Source organism: Fusarium vanettenii (genome assembly GCF_000151355.1).
Source record: "Fusarium vanettenii 77-13-4 chromosome 1 genomic scaffold NECHAsca_1_chr1_3_0, whole genome shotgun sequence".
NCBI lineage: Eukaryota > Fungi > Ascomycota > Sordariomycetes > Hypocreales > Nectriaceae > Fusarium > Fusarium vanettenii.
Genome location: NW_003315881.1, coordinates 1921738 through 1937454, shown reverse-complemented (window position 1 = coordinate 1937454; position 15717 = coordinate 1921738). Strand labels below are relative to the sequence as shown.

At 54.1% G+C, this 15717-nt stretch overlaps 5 protein-coding genes across 5 annotated transcripts; 2 read left to right on the top strand and 3 right to left on the bottom strand.

The window, feature by feature from the left end:
• Positions 1 to 1007: 1007 nt before the first annotated feature.
• Positions 1008 to 2660, bottom strand: NECHADRAFT_74935 (uncharacterized protein; the record flags this gene model as incomplete). Its single annotated transcript, XM_003053568.1, has 1 exon — positions 1008 to 2660. One exon carries the CDS (start codon positions 2658 to 2660, stop codon positions 1008 to 1010), a length of 1653 nt encoding a protein of 550 aa, XP_003053614.1.
• Positions 2661 to 3037: 377 nt separating this feature from the next.
• Positions 3038 to 3679, top strand: NECHADRAFT_74934 (uncharacterized protein; the record flags this gene model as incomplete). The annotated part of the gene is made up of 1 exon (XM_003054280.1): positions 3038 to 3679. One exon carries the CDS (start codon positions 3038 to 3040, stop codon positions 3677 to 3679), a length of 642 nt encoding a protein of 213 aa, XP_003054326.1.
• Positions 3680 to 4361: 682 nt separating this feature from the next.
• NECHADRAFT_74933 (uncharacterized protein) lies at positions 4362 to 5585 on the bottom strand (the record flags this gene model as incomplete). Its single annotated transcript, XM_003053567.1, has 1 exon — positions 4362 to 5585. One exon carries the CDS (start codon positions 5583 to 5585, stop codon positions 4362 to 4364), a length of 1224 nt encoding a protein of 407 aa, XP_003053613.1.
• Positions 5586 to 9463: 3878 nt separating this feature from the next.
• On the bottom strand, positions 9464 to 10690 carry NECHADRAFT_74932 (uncharacterized protein; the record flags this gene model as incomplete). Its single annotated transcript, XM_003053566.1, has 1 exon — positions 9464 to 10690. One exon carries the CDS (start codon positions 10688 to 10690, stop codon positions 9464 to 9466), a length of 1227 nt encoding a protein of 408 aa, XP_003053612.1.
• A 1735-nt stretch (positions 10691 to 12425) lies between these two features.
• NECHADRAFT_98830 (uncharacterized protein) lies at positions 12426 to 13992 on the top strand (the record flags this gene model as incomplete). Its single annotated transcript, XM_003054279.1, has 4 exons — positions 12426 to 12465; positions 12546 to 12618; positions 12671 to 12840; positions 12899 to 13992. The coding sequence occupies 4 exons, from the start codon at positions 12426 to 12428 to the stop codon at positions 13882 to 13884; spliced, it is 1269 nt and encodes a 422-aa protein (XP_003054325.1). The 3' UTR covers positions 13885 to 13992.
• Positions 13993 to 15717: the final 1725 nt, after the last annotated feature.

The following is a 15717-nucleotide window of genomic DNA, read 5'->3' as shown; positions in this document are numbered from 1 at the left end:
GGATGCATCTAACCGGCGTCTTCATCTCACATTGCAGGTGCTTGTACCACCTTCTTCAAGTTCTCATGGTTCCAGAACAAGGAGTTGTCCAACATCACGTGCCTGATCACCAGAGCAAGCTTGCATTAGTTCCTGGGCAAACAACTGCTTGATCTGCTCAACCTCATTTCGGAAGTTGTGCTTTTCCCCTTTAATCCAAACGAGAACCCAAACGAGAGGGATATTCACGCATGGGCACTTGCCGAGAAACGGACTGCCTGGAGGACTTGTAATACACATCCGTTTCCGCAGTTAGCCCACCGTTGAAACTCTACCCCTCAGTAACCAGAGTAACCCAAGGTAACCTTTGAGTTATCCAAGAGTCGAAGGAAACCTCGTCAACTCCTCGAGTGTATATCTACTCCAGCCCTTTAATATCAGCTCAAGCTACGACAAAGAAACTGCTTCTAGCACTGACAAGCAAACAGACTTGATGAACTGCATAAACAACCAACCCAGCAAACCAACAGCACAGGCCCATACACTAGTGGCCCACACCGACTCCGTGACAGCATGAAACCATCCTGTCAACAATAACCCATGCCCACAAACACCGTCTCTAGCCCGCAATTCTCGGCAAGCGTCGACCATGGTGATCCGGTCATGTCTTTTGGTTGCCAGAGAGACGCGCCACACTCTGGCATCATCGTCCGGGGTCTAAACTCCCCTTGGGCCCCACAGGCCCCACCGTGAATCTCTTGCAGGCCCCACGCGAGATCTAGCGCGATAGGCGCGCGTACTACGCGCCAACTTCGCGCCATCTAAAGTGACAGCCCAGGGGATGCTACAGGATGTTGCAAAATCATAATCTTCTTCAAAGTATCCGTATCTTCGTCAGAGTAGTGCGTTATTCCAGTCGTACACGTAATTCTAGGGTATGCCAAAAGGTCTGTATAATACATTGGTTCAAACAACTCTTCGTCCACTTTCACCCCATCTACTCGGCCACCCGAGAAACTTTCCCCTTTTTACTGCAACGGGGTTGCAGTCTGACCTTGCCCAGAAGACATGTCGATCACCTTGCGCTCACGCTTCTCCTTGGAGCGGTTGAGGCATTCGATGCCCAAAATACCCGCAAACATGCCAACAATGTGTGACGCAATGTCAACCTTGAACTTAGCCGTCTTGCCAAAAGCCGCAAGCTGAGGCACGAATAGGAGAGCCAGGAACACGATTCCGTGCACACCGTTCTCCGGGAGACCAAAGAACCTGAAGCCGTCATCACGATGCTCCCAGAAGTATGCCGAGCACAAGCCTAGGGTAGCGCCCGAGGCACCCAGCGACGTGATGCTCAGCCAACCGCGAAGCGTATATGTCACCAAGCTGCCAAGGAAGCCAACGGCACCGCAACCCAGGTAAAGGGCCAGGAAATTGGCACGGCCGACTTCGTCATGGACAAGGGTGCCGATGAGCCAAAGGGGGGCCATGTTGATGAACAGATGGCTGAGCCTCTGGTGAGAGAAGGGCGATGTGAACATGGTAACAGGCTTGACAGTTGCCACAACAAAGATCATGTATTTGTTGAACATGGACCAGAGAGGAGGGAACTTCCAGCCGGCCCAGACAAGCACGTTGATCGCAATGATGGCACCCAGTGTCGCATGGGCTGTCGAGATGTCAGGGAACACACGGTATCTGGCGTCAGGCTCCTCATAGACTGTGGCGACCGCAGCAAGGAAACCAATGACGAGAGCAACAACGGTAGCAGAGGGCAGGATGCGCTCCCAGGCCTTGAGCTCGGGGGGCGCCTCCAGGTCGGATTGGGCCTTTCGGTGGTACTCGGCGATGCGGGGGTTCGAAATCTGGCGTTCCTTCTGCTCGCCGACCTTGGCGAGAGGACCGGAAGCCACTTCTCCCCTAGCTTCAGCCGCCTTGCGCTCCTCCTCCTCGGCAGCCTCCTGGGCCTTGCGCTTGGCGACGTTCCGCGCTCGTATCTCGTCAAACTTGCTGTGGCCGTAGACGGGGTCAGGCGTATAAGATGAAGCAGAGGGCTTGGCCTCTTCCTTCTTGGCGGCTTCCTTTGCAAGCTTCTCATTCTCTGCGGCCTCCATCTCTTGTTCCAGCTGCGCAAGCTCGTCCTCGGCGCGCAGACCAGCATTGATCACTTCGTTCACGGGAACCGATTCTCGCAGGTATTTCAGCGCCTTTTCGATTTGATCCTTGGTAAACGATGCCGTGTGGGGAGCAAAGGCCGGGTCGTCGAGGGTGCCGGCGACTCGGCGGCCATGAAGTATGCGAAGTAGATGGTTGGCCCTCTTGGCATTGATACCCTTTCCAAAAACCCCGAGCACCTCTCCATCTTTGAGATCTATATTTCTAAACGGTAGCCCGACCTGGTCTCTGTAGTCCTTTGGTAGGTCCTCATATTTCCGGATCGTCCTGTCGGAGAAGAGCGTTCGTCGGGTCTCGTAGGAGGGATATTGAGTCACAAAAGCCGCATTGTGACTCCTAGCATCCGAAGAAGAAAGGCACAGACCTTGTCGACTCCGGGATGTGCATCCAGATATCCATCGTGTAGTCGCAAACGGCTGCGGTGCTGAAGACGAAGCTTTAGAGGCCACGCCGCGGAGGACGGACCTCAGAAGGACTCGGGAGGAATTGGAGCAGGCAAAGAGGCTCATTGTGAAGAGATTGATGCGCAGGATGCGCTCACGGGAGCCAGTGGCTCAGGAAAGAGGGAGGACCAGAAGAGCCAGACGCGGGGGAGGAGCAATGATGGTATGATGGGGGGGTCTTTAGTGCATGAATTAATTTTGGGATCCATGAGGCCGAGGATTTTGGACGACGGACGGACCGGCAGGGATCGTCCGGGACGGAGGGGTACGTACCGACACACGGAAGCCTGGCAAACCCCCACCATGATTAAGCTGCCCCGCGGTTCTCTTTGCATCTTTAACTTGGAGCTTCCAATATCGTGCTTCCACCTAACATTTGAGCTTGTCGATTCCTCTCAAGGGATAACGACCATCTCACCAGGGACATACACACAGTCGCCATCATGTCAACCTCAACCTCCGCCGATACACGCCCCATCGCTCCCGATCGCTTCGCCGCCGCCCTCAAGGACCTCTCAGTCGGGATGCTCCACCTCAAGGTCCTCGAGATTCGCAACTCGATCGCACACCTAGAATACTCCAACGACCAGCTCAAGCCCTTTGCCGAGGGAAACGCCACCGCGCTCTCCGACTCTTCGACCCCTGCCGTCGCCCAAGAGCCCGATCAGGACTGCATAGACGCTATCAAGGAGAACGAGGTAGTTATCGACCGTATGGCAGAGCGCATCGCCCTCATCCGCGCAGAGGTCGAGGAACGCGGGATCAGCTGGACAGAGTTCCAGAGTCGTGATGAAATAGCTTCGCGAGGGGAGGGCGACGGCGAAAAAGCCACCGTCGAGGTCAACGGAGATACACAGCCCAGCGAGACCGCTACCGCAACCTCAGCACCAACCGAGAGCCGCCACGAGGCGTGGAGCGACGGCACATTTCAAACGGGCACGATTCGAAATGGAGAAATTCATATGGACCGCGAGGCAGGCCGGCCTGAGGGTGGCAGCTTGAGTGACGAACAGCTGCAAAGAGCACTGGAGGAACGAATGAGGAACCTAGAGACGGATGACGACGAGGGAGGCATGCACCTGTAAAGGAAAGGACTAGGACTGAAAAACGACGAAAAAGACTAAGTGAACGGCGTTCAGGAGACGAGGAGCATCATGGCGGTTAATACCCAAAAAGGAAGCCGACATTATCAAGGCGATAATGACATCGTAATCAGGGGTTTGCATGCATCACGGTCACAGCGAGGACAGGACAACTTCATGTTTGAATCCAATTTTGTTATTTTTTTTCAACATCTCAGCTATAAAAAAAAGGGTGCTGAGGAATGCCCTCGGTACTATCAGACGCGAGGGGTCAAGTTGATTGATGATTGCGCCGTTGGCGATTAAAACCATGTATCGCCTCCCTTTTTTTTTTGCAAGAAAAGAAGAAACAAGAGAAAAAGCATGGCCCATACCAACGCCTGTTTGCTATGCGACCTATTCCCACTCCAGACCTGTCCCTAAAAAATGCTTATAGACAAAAAAGAGGAAAGAAACAATATCAACAGAGGCCTAATCCAAAAGGGAAAACGTGTAGAGAAAATCAGAGGGGGGTGAGGAAGAAAGGAGACGGAGTAATGTGAGACATTGTGTCTGAGGGGGAGGGAATGCCAGGGATCATTGCCCAGCAGGGAGAGACGGTGTTGAAGAAAGTCGTGTGGGGGGTTGTCATGGCTTTAGAACCATGGCTTGGAGGGTTGATTCAGTTGCAGGCTACTAGTCATGTCTAGTCGCTGTCGTCACCGACGGGGGACGCGGCTCCCGAGAGCCTCTTTGATCGAGTCGACCTCTGTCGCTTGGATCGCTTCGAGGATAGGCGACTGTTGTTTCTCGTGCTCATGATGGTCTCAAGCTTTGGCCGTTGGGCGGCGTGGCCAGCGGACGAAGGCGCGCGGCGTGTGCCCAAGCTCATGGCGCTTTGCGAAAAGGGAATCGGGGCGTCAGAGTCTGAATCGTCCGAAGAATCGAGTCCGGGTGGAGCGATGACGGGTCGTAGTCGTGACCGCCTCTTTGCGAATCCGTTGTCCATAGAGTCGTCGGATGCATCGAAGGAGAGGCTTCGTGTGCGGTGGATGCTGAGGGATCGATTCGTTCGAGTGAGGAAGAGGGATTCGATGAGTTCGGTTTCGGTGGGGTTGGTGTTCTCCCGCTTGAGCTTCTCCATAACAAGCTTCTCCTGGACCAGGCGACCAAGCTGAACATCTTCACCGATCAGAGTCCTGCCGCTTGACTTGCTTCCTGAGCTGCCTGCGCGGCTCACGGGAACCTTGCCCTCCATGATCTTGGCCGGGGGTGGTGGCTGCAACATCCATTGGTGGGCGTTACGCGACGGGATCTTGCTGCTGACGACGGGTGGGTGGTACTCGTTGATGGGAGGGTTCTTGGGGAAGTAAAAATCGTGTCGTTGCTGCTCCGTCACCTCCTTCTCGAGACCGAGTGTGGACTCGATCAACCTTCCAGCAGAGTCGCGCGCCTTGGAAATAGCATCCATCAACTTTTGGCCTGACCATTGTCCCCATAGCTCCTCATCCTCGCGTTGGTAACCTCGCCTTCGGTTCCAGTCGTCTGACAACTCATCATCCTCTGCGATGACCGACGTGCTGGCGCCCACATGTGTCCGGCTTAATACAGGATTCGTCTGTTCGGATATGCTCACAACGCTGCTGTCGCCTCCGGAGCTGGTGAGACCGCGCTGGCTCGAGTTCTTGCTGGCCGACTTCTTGGGTAAGCTGGGTCCCATGCTAATCTCCTCCTGCCAGTACGGGTTGGTGTTGAACGGTTCAGGATGCTGGTAGGCTGTCGGTTGCGACCCCTCGACCTCTTGTCTCGCCTTTTCCTGGCGCTCCTTCTTGGCCTGCTTGCGGGTTTTTTGTTCATGCCGTACCTTGGCGCATGGTGTACAGGCGAGGATGTAGAAGACGGCGGATTGGATTGCGACGGGGAGAGACATGGTGGTCGTCGGTCGTCGCCTTTTATCGGGCGGCACCCGGCATAAATGAGTTGTTTGACTTGGGTCTTGTAATAATTGAAACGGCACGAAGTAGACGGGAAAAAGAAAGGATGAGCCGTCTTTACACCACAAGGCACGCAAACATGAGAGAGAGTTATGGAATGAGAAAGGGGCCCAGACCAGCAGAGCGCAGATTGATTGTCGTGGTGCGGACTGGGGTATGCGCAGCTGTGGAAACCACCTAACGTAGGCAGGCAGGCAGGCAGACTGAGGGAACCCGGAGGAGTAGGTGAAAGAGGCGGAAAACGGGGATTGATGAGTGTAAATGAAATGGCCTTGTTTCGGTGGACGAGGCGTGGCGTCTCTGCAAGTTCAAAGTGGGAGTTTGGGCCAACGCCAGCAGTGGCCAGAACGGTCCACAATGGGGATAAACGAAGGATGGGCTGAAACCGAAGGAGGAGTAATCGAAGGAGGAGGGTTCAGTCCAGTCCGTAAGGATTGAATAGAAAAGCTGCCGTTTTCCCTTCAATTTTTCGGTCTTGGTATACCCCTTTCGTCCTCGGTTCGGAATGCTGTATCACTGCGTAGGCCCGTCTTTCCTCGTGTGGGGAGATTGGAGAGACCCAGCAGCAGATGGTAGCGCAGTGCAATAACTGATGAACGTGTCTCGTACCGTTCCTGGGCGGTAATAAAGGGGCGGCGACGTTTCACAGCCAGGTGCGGCGGGCACTAGCCGAGTGAGAGCCAGGGAAAAACGGGACGGAGGATGGGGGGGGGGGGGGGGCTTTTTGGTGGCACTGAGCACCGAACGGTCAGGGTAGAGCTGATGGTCTGGCTAGGCTTGGAATCGATTGATTCGGTGCTGCGTAGTCGGCCGCAATTGATGGGCAATCATGGGAGATTTGGTGGTCGTCGGTGTCGGGATGCGGACAAGGGTATGACCCGTCGTTATATACGTAGCGTAGCTCCGTTCCCGAATGGAGCTGGAGCGAGCGGAGGAGGTGGCGGTGATGAAATGGTGCCGCTTCTGTGATGCGATGCGATGCGCTGCTGCGGCGACGCGAATCACACAGGCAGACAATCCGTCGGTCGGTGTCAGTCAAGACAAATAGCGCAGGCTGGGCGAGCTGTTGTTGCCTTTGCTGCCGCTGTGCAGTTGGAGTTGCAGGGCGCTACTGTAGCACTCGAGAGGTTGGCTTCGACAGGCCTAGACCTATCTGCAGGCTAATCCACGATGCAGCGCATCCAGGGCGAGGGCCCGACCGTACCTGGGAGACGGTGTTGCAATAGTCGGTAGACGACGCATGGGATGACAAGAAGACGACGACGCAGTCAATTCATTTATCTGCAATGCTACGGTGGTATGTCAAACTCAATCGACTCAAGACACGCAAGCCCCGACGAAGAGGATCCCACCGAAAGAGAAATGGCTGAGGCGTATCATCAACTCTCGTCTGCATAATGGATCCATGACCCCATGGATCCTCCTTCCATCCTCTGACGGGGGAGGGGAGGGGGGAAGCATGGACGCCAGGGACCTTCCAACAAGGGCACCAGTCCACCAATAACCCAGGTACCTAGCGTCCAGCTACTGTAACCCCCCCGCCGTCGTCTTGGTTTCTGGGTGGGGTCGGGTGCCGTGGGTGGCCTAGACCTTCTGAGACTCTTGCAAACCCTCATGAGGGTCAGGAAACACGCGTCATCTGGAGGGAGCACGTTGGAATAAGTCAAGCAATTGATGATATTGTTGGGCTTGCAATAGACAATTATTTGTGTCTGCTATCATTGATGTTTGATATATTATATTTAGATACCTACATCTTCCCTCCTAGGGCCAGACTAATGTCTTACAGGCCCGAATCAGACCATCAACTCGATAATCACCGTCATTGTCCATCACTGGCCGTCTCATCCAAGTCTCAGCTTTCAAAAGATGCAACACAACAAAAAGAAATTGTCATTGCGCACCCAACCTCAACGTTGCATTGAATATATCGTACGCATGAACATGGATTCATACCCTTACAAACCTCTTCGTAAATCCTCGCCATGTGTTTATCGAAAAAGAAAAAAAGTTTATGTTTTGTTAGGTAGTCGGGCTTGTCCAAACACGAGGAGGCACCAAACTCTGGGCCGCCGCCTCTTCCAGCCTCCATCCCGCTTGGTGACGTCTTTGGCTCTTCACCGCGCATCCCAATTGTCTCCTTTTCTTTCCCTTTCTCGCTTGCATCTAAAATATTTCAACATCAGATCTTTGTCTCCGTAATACAGTAGTGCCCCCCCCTCCCCGGCTTTACCGATCTCATACTTTTTTGCGATACCGTTCATTCCGGTTTGCCTCTTGCCTTTCGTCACCCGCGATCCATAGTTAACCCATCCCGCCCACCGGCGTCCCGCATCCCGTAATCCCCGGCTCGGCCTTCGGTGCCGTGTCTGCTTTACGCCTATTGGATACCAGCTCCGGGAACACACCAATCCACTCCCTCTTTCGGTCCAACTCGTTCCCTCATCATCCGGCTTGGCGCGGCCAAGCTGCCCAGCCGACGTGTGCGTGTCTTCCCAACCCTCCTCCTCGTCTCCGTCGCATCGCCAGAGCATGGCATGCATACATGAGCCCGCATCACCTCATCCTATTCGCTCCACCACCACCATGCAAGGGCCTCCTCTTTTCGAGAGGCTCCAGCGCCGCTTCACGTTCATCATGAAAGTTAGTCTGCATCTGAGCTCTTTTTCCCTCCCGCCACTCTTGACTACATGTAGTCTCATGCATGTGAGCCAGACGGTTAAGCCGGGGCGTCATGATGGAGTTCGAGCTATGGATCTCACCCATAAACTCTCGGCAGGTTATCAAACCACAGCAACTTTTGACGAGACGAGACAACTGGCAAATCGATATCGGCTTTCGCCAAGATCCAATCGTTTCCTCGCTTCTGGGGTTGTTGCATGCCACCCCCAATTGACCTCCCTGGGCACCCATGATGAATCCATGACTCTCCCGTCATCCATCTCATCATACCGCAACTTCCCTAACCCGCCCTGCACTCTGTACCTATTAACCGCCTCCTCAGTTCGTGTAAGCCTCAGAAACCCCTCCAGAAACGCCGTGGCTTCTGCATTCCTCACGCCACAGATGCCTCTATCCAACCTTGGCCTCCTCCAGCCATTGCTACCTACACAATTACAGTAATACACCCCTTGCGAGCCCTTGCCCTTGCCCGTGCCCTGTCTCCAAAACGTGTACACAAACCTATCCTTGCCTTGACCGCCAGCTCCAAGTAGGGGCCGAGGTAGGCAGTTGGTCTTTCGAGTCCAAACCAAGCCCAGCCTTTACTACACACCACTCAGACAACACAGGTCATCATTTCAATACTTGATTCGCAGCTAATTATCACTCATTTTGTTCTCTTCCTCGAGGCGATCATTGTCGCGTGCTTATGAGCTACCAATACATACATGCATGACCCAGCTTCCTCGTATCCCCCCTTTCAGCCTATATCTCGACCGTAGGCTTCCCTCGATCCCACGGCTGGCATGTGCCTCTCGCTTTTAGACCGTAGATGTGAACTGTGTCCGTGATGTATTCCATCGGATTCGTTATCTTCGACGGGGTGTCTCGCTTCGATAGAATAAATCTCGACCATGAAACCTGAACTCCCAACCACAAACGCTTGTGCTACCGCACCCGACCATGGTCCTGACAATGTCTGTCTGGGACATCGTCTGAGGATCCAATTTTTCGCAGGAAGGGGGAAAAAACTGAAGAAAGGAAAGTTGCCAACTAGAAAACAGTGAAAGGGAAAGAGAAATAAACGTGTCCCGAGACACGTTGTGTACAGAATTGGGCGAGGGTGCCGTTAGAGGGTGTGTGTTTGTCATCTTCAAACATCCCACTCCTCCTCCTCTTCCTCCTCATCGGCAACGTCGTTCTTGTTGGTGAGGGCCGAGAACGATCCAAAGGACTGGGTAGGCTTGGCAGCCTTGTTGCCAATGGGCTGCTGGGGCTGAGCAGCAGGGCGGGCAGAGGGCTCGTCGCTGGATTCAACCGAAGGCGCCTTCTTGGAAGCCTTCTTCGACTTGGTCTTGACGGTGCTCCACTCGTCGTCATTCTCCTTGAGCATCTCAATCTGCTCCTCCTCCGAGGGGAGGGACTCGGTCCAGTTGTTACCAGCAGGCTTGGGAGCGTTGACGGCCTTGGCAGGGGCTTCTTCATAGGTGTCAAGAGGCTGGTGGAAACCGTTCGTCTTGGGAGCTTCGGGGGCCTTGGGAGCACCCTCCTTCCAGACAGACTTGGCAGCTTGAGCAGCCATGAACTGAGAACCATCCTTGGCAGCACGTCCCTCAGCAACGCGAGCGGTACGGCGCTGCTTCTCCTCGAGGACCTTGCGCTGCTTCTCAGCCTCCTCACGGGCAGCCTTGGCGGCCTCGGCCTTCTTGCGGTTCTGACGCTGCTTCTTGGTCTCAACAGGGGCGGCGGCCTTGGGAGCCTTCTTGTTCGACTTCTTCTCCTCGGTATCGGTCAGACGCAGAATGCTGGGGCGGGCCGAGGCGGCCTCGAGCATGTCGGAGACGTCGCCAGCAACAGCAACGGCGGGACCAACCTCGGGCGAGGTGACGGGAGACTGGTCGTCATCGGCGTCGGCACCGGTGGTGGAAGAAGGCGCCGATTCCTTGTCCTCAGTCGCACCAGCCATCTTGTTGGCGCGGGACTGCTTGACAGACTTCTCTCGCTGCTTGCCAGAGTCCGCCTTGGTCGCAAGCTTGGTGCCCTCCTTAGCCTTGGCGAGCTGTCTGGCGAATTCGCGGTTATCGGCTTCATCCTTGTCGTTGGAATTGCTTAGCCAGGCGGTTGTTTCGGGTGCTTTAACCTCTTCCTTGGCCTTGGATGCCTTCTTGGAGGCTTCCTGAGCCTCCGAAGCAAAGGTTTCCATGCGCTGCTTCTTCTTCCTATCCTCCTTGCGAGGCTCAGCCTGCTGGCTCTTGGCCGGTCTCACAGGAGCGACCTTGGCCTGGTGCTTCTGCGAGGAGTAATGATAGGCCACATAGCCGACGCCAAAGATGGCAATATAGCCGGCAATTGTGTAGAGCATGCTCATATCGTCAGACATTGTAAATTGGAGATGGGTAGAGATGTGATTGTTGGCGATTCGGGTTTGACTCGAGCTTCGGACGAGGGAGGGATCGAAGTCGAGTTCGAGCTTGAGCTTGGGGTTTAGGGGATGAGCGGGAAGGACGGGACGCAGGAGCGTGAGAGTGACAAGCGAATTGGTCAACGACCAAGAAGAAAGACCAAAGACTGATGCAGAGGTTGATGGTTGAAGATTGGGGAGCAAGGACAAGAGCCTATGCGCAGGCGCGAATTGGAGTTGCACCTAGAGGTAGAGGGACCGCTAAGCTGTCGCAATCATGAGGCCAGATTGTCTTCAACAGCAGATCGGATGCCCACGCAGGGTAAGCGTCGACAGCGTGGGAGATGACGGATGAAAAGGAAGAGAAGAGAGTCGACGATGAAGAAGAAGGAGAAAGGGGGAGATGTGTCGGAAGTCGGTCGAGAGAACAAGTCAAGAGCTTGGCGCAAAACGAGAAGAAGACACCAGGTGGCTTGAAGTCAGCCAGCCAGTCGTTTCTGCGCAACCTGAGGCGAGGAAGGGTCGCGGGATTGACTGAAATGGCCCCGAGCTGCAGGGGATGTGACGGGCAGTTCGCTCTGAAGGTAGCGCAGCGGCGGGGGCTTCTTAGGGGCCTTCACAGTTGGGAATATCGAGTGGGGACTGTCGCAAGGAGAGGTACCTCGACAGCCAAAGATGGGTGAAGTGGTACACGTGTCGGTTTGATTGAGGACAGGCGCAGGCAATTTCACTGCGAGGCTTTCAATAGTTGATGTTCAGATGAAGCTGAGTCGTGGGGCAAATGAGTGTTGGATCAAGTAGGGTTTGGTGAGGAAAAGGTTATGGTGATGATGAGAGGAGAACGAGGTAATTCCGCCTCCTGCCGTTGAGACCTCGACTGCTTTTTGAGCAACTGGAGCAAATGGACAGGTGGACTTTCTTCACGATGGCACAATACGAAGCCAGGGGCGCTCAGGGGAGGCTTGCCAGGGAAGAAGACTCCCGGGGAATGGAATTTTGGGGCATTTCCGGCACCCTGGCTATGGCGCTACAGCACATGCTCTAGCGGGAGATTCAGCGAGCCCTCCAGTAAAACCAAATGACGATGGGGCGGTCACGTGCGCATGAGGTGGTCGAACTCAGCGAACAATTCGCAAGCTTCTGCGGCACCCGATTGGATGCCCTCGTGAGCTCCCTCTTGGAGCCAAGACCAAGCTCCGTGACGCCTTGGAACTGTATGACCTCTCGGGTTGCTGACGGGATGACAGGTGCTCGTGTAGAGCTTCCTCAGAACGTCGCTCCTAACCTCACATCACGTAGCAGACAAAACTAGTTCTACAGCCAGAGATCGACATGTCTCACGAAACTGAGAACTGGACCCTCCAGGCTTATCTCAGCAGTTGTCACCCCACCTGCCCAAAACTGACAAGGAGGGGAAACCCCAGGCAAGCTCCATGTAAAGCCGCGAGCAAAACAACCTGAAGCCGTGAATCAAGTTGCTTCATCTCTATCAACCATTACCTTAGCTTCAAGTAGCTTTCCTTATCTTTTTGGTTTAGTTTTCTTGGCTCTGTTGGACATTCTTATTCGATCCCACCGCTCCTTCCCTTTTGGAATTTGCGCATATCTCTCCGCCTTGCTTTTACTCTCTCGCCTGACTCTGAGGACCGTTATTACCTACAACACTAAACTTTTTGCCCAATTCTAGAAATCACTCAGTCTCACAACTATCAGAATGGCTCCTAAGCAAAAGATTATTATCGATACGGACCCAGGTATGGATACAACTCCTCTCTTTCCAGTGTCGTCCTCTGACAAGCTCAAGGTGTCGATGACATCCTGGCTCTGCTTCTAGCTCTAAGTGCCAGTCCTGAAGAGCTTGAGGTTCTCATGGTATCCGTCACATACGGCAATGTCCCCCTTCAAAGGTGATCCCACAGCTTGAGTTGATACCCACAGTGTCCGACTAATACGATGTAGCTGCCTTCGAAACGTCGTGTCTCTCTTCCATGTTCTTGGAAAGGAACTCGAGTGGAGAAAGTCCACTGGCAAAACTGAAGGCTATGAAGCCATGAAGGCGAGCAAGCCTATTGTCGCTGTCGGTCCGGAGCACGCTCTCTGTGACGAGGAGCTTATGGCAGACTACTTCCGTGAGCTCCAACTGATCCTTGCTGGCTCTGCTCGATCACACTAACAGGGTTGGCTTAGACGGCGCCGATGGCTTGCATAACGTTCATGAGGCTCATCCTGACCTCTCTCCTGCGGAGACTTGGAGGGAGCTCTTCAAGGAGGGTGCAGCGGGTGCTCAAGACTACTCTCCCTTCTTCACCCCCTCCAAGGCTCCAGCCCACAAGGAGATTCTTCGTCTGCTCAAGGAGAACCCCGTTGACACCATCTCAATCCTGGCTGTTGGGCCTCTGACCAATGTGGCCATGGCAGCTGCAGAGGACCCTGAGACATTCCTCCGTGTGAAGGAGGTTGTGGTCATGGGTGGAGCCGTGGAGTGCGAAGGTAATGTAACTCCTGTTGCCGAGTTTAACTGCTACGCCGATGCTGTGGCAGCCGCCCGGGTATACGCCTTGACGTCGTTCAACCCACGCTTCACGATGCCAGCGGTGCCCCAGGAGCTCTCGACACTGCCACCTTACCCGGCCAAGCTCTCTCGACAGCTCAAGCTAACGCTCTGCCCACTTGACATCACGACTCCTCATCTCATTCACAAGAACTATTTCGCAGAAAATGTCAAGGCCCACATCGATGCTGGAAGCCCCCTTGCCCAGTGGGTGTCCCATTTTGTCACTGGTGCATTCCAAAAGATCGAAGACATGGAGGGAGATGAGAATGAGCCTGGCCTTTCTTTGCATGATCCCTTGACTGTCTGGTACATGTTGACCCGGGATGACCCCAAGTGGAAGACGCCTGAGAAGCTGGAGGATATCCGTGTCGAGACCAGCGGTCAGTGGACACGCGGAATGCATGTCGTTGACCGCAGGCTCAGGGTGAAGCCGGCCGAGGCTGCTGTGGCCCTCTCGGCGAACCCAGACGAAGACCCTCATATTCAGACCCTCGACCAGGTTCCAGGTGACGACAATTTCTGGTTGAGCGTGCGCAGGGGCAACCGCGTCAACCGTGTGATTGACTCTCCCGGCCACGATATCTTCAAGGAGGTGCTGATGCAGAGGATCTTTGGATAGGGTGGCCCGGTACTCTCTGGTCATGTGCCGGCTCTATATAGTCGATGAACCCAAGTATATAAATCGAAGTGGCCGTCTCCAAGGCCAGAATGAATTGTCTAAACTCCTTGTACTCGAACGCCAGATCCTGCCAATTTCACGACAGGTGACTCCAGTCTTCCCGCCATAGATGCCGTACCCTAGAAAATAAACACGTGGGAATAATAATGCAGTGTGTGTATGGCCCCTCTTCTTTGTTGACGGTGATGCTCTAGATGTGTTTTATGCCTCCGATCGCTGAGCCCTTGACTTCTGTCCAGTTGATGCTATCGTCGAGCGCCTCGTCCACGAGGCCGATGGAGCAGACATTGTCGCCACGCACGAGGTATAGGCCCAGGGGTACTTGGGCTGAGGGTTCCGGGTCGTCGGGTGTTCGGATAATGCGCTCTATCGCATTGTTCAGGACCTGGGAGGGATCGGTAAGCGGAGGCCGCAGTAGAGGAGGGGTAAGGTACCTACCAAGTTTGTTGTGTTGTCGCAGGCTGCGAGGGTTCCGACGAGGATTCTCGAGTCGGCTGTGACGATCAAGACCTTCTCTATAGTACGTGTCAGCTGTAGTCAGGTCCTCGGGGCTCTATGGTGGTGATTTACTGTTGAGGTATCCGCCGAGAGTAGCCATGGTGTCGACGGGGCGATGGATGCCTTCAGAGGGCCTTTGTAGGGGTATAGACACTTTCTGGAGGGAAGCTTAGTTATATGTATGCGCTCGTATGAAATTGGCGGCAGGACACGGCGGTGATCGTGGTTGAGTGTCGGATGAAGCTGTTTCGATATTCACAGAGGGCTGCCGAGACGGACTTTTTGGAGGAGCTTCTGAGAGGTCGGCGCTAGCCCACTTTAGGCACCATTTGCGCGACACCGCAGGACAAAGCTTCCTGTATGATGGCAAAGACGCACGCGAGGCAACGAGTGTTTACTTGTAGTGTTGGAGGGTAGTTTGGCACAGCACTTAAGTGACGGCTTCCATGATTCACTGCAGTTCCTCGTGACGGGCTGGTTTTGTTTAGGAAAGGTACACATCATTGCTTCCAGATCAGGCCTCAACGAACGAAGAGAATCGAGAGCAAGCAGACACGCCGCCCTGCACATTCACCAGGAAGCGAGCAGACTGCACTCAACGGAAAGTCGATAAACACGGGCAAAGCTCAAGAAAAGAAGTACTACGAGAGATCATGATACGGCTGGACAGTAGAGCAAGACTTGGTGGAAGGGATTCTCTGCGAGAAGTCAATGATGGGTGGGCTACCCTAGAGACGGCCATCACGTCGATGGCGGCTTTTGACTACGAAGTTCTGTCTTCTATGGCGTAAGACGTTGATGAAATCTATGCCGAAACGTTACTGGTTGGAGAGTTCGAATAGAAATCTGTTAAGGCAATGCGATCAAGTCCAACCACGTCGTCTTCAGAACCCATTTGATGACCACGCACCGTAGGTAGGCAGTGGGCGTAAGATGAAGGCAGCAGGCTTCTCTACATCTACAAGTCTTCTTCACCACCCAGGCAAGCCTGAGAAAGCAATGAAAACCGAGCTCAAACAAGTGTTGAAAATTCGCGTCACCTGGAGGCAGTGTAATACCAGGGACACTGTGGGCGGGATCATGTGCAAGCACAGAGGAAGCCGCCCTGCTGCCAAAAATAGGAATAATCACGATTGGTCTCCTTGGAGACCTTTCAGAGATTAAACTGAAAAGAACAGATACTACACTTGATCTAAGCCAAAAGGCAAAGAGAGCTAAGGAGAAAAGAAAAAGAAGGTAAAATTGTGAGAGGGAAAGCGAGATTATATAGCTGGT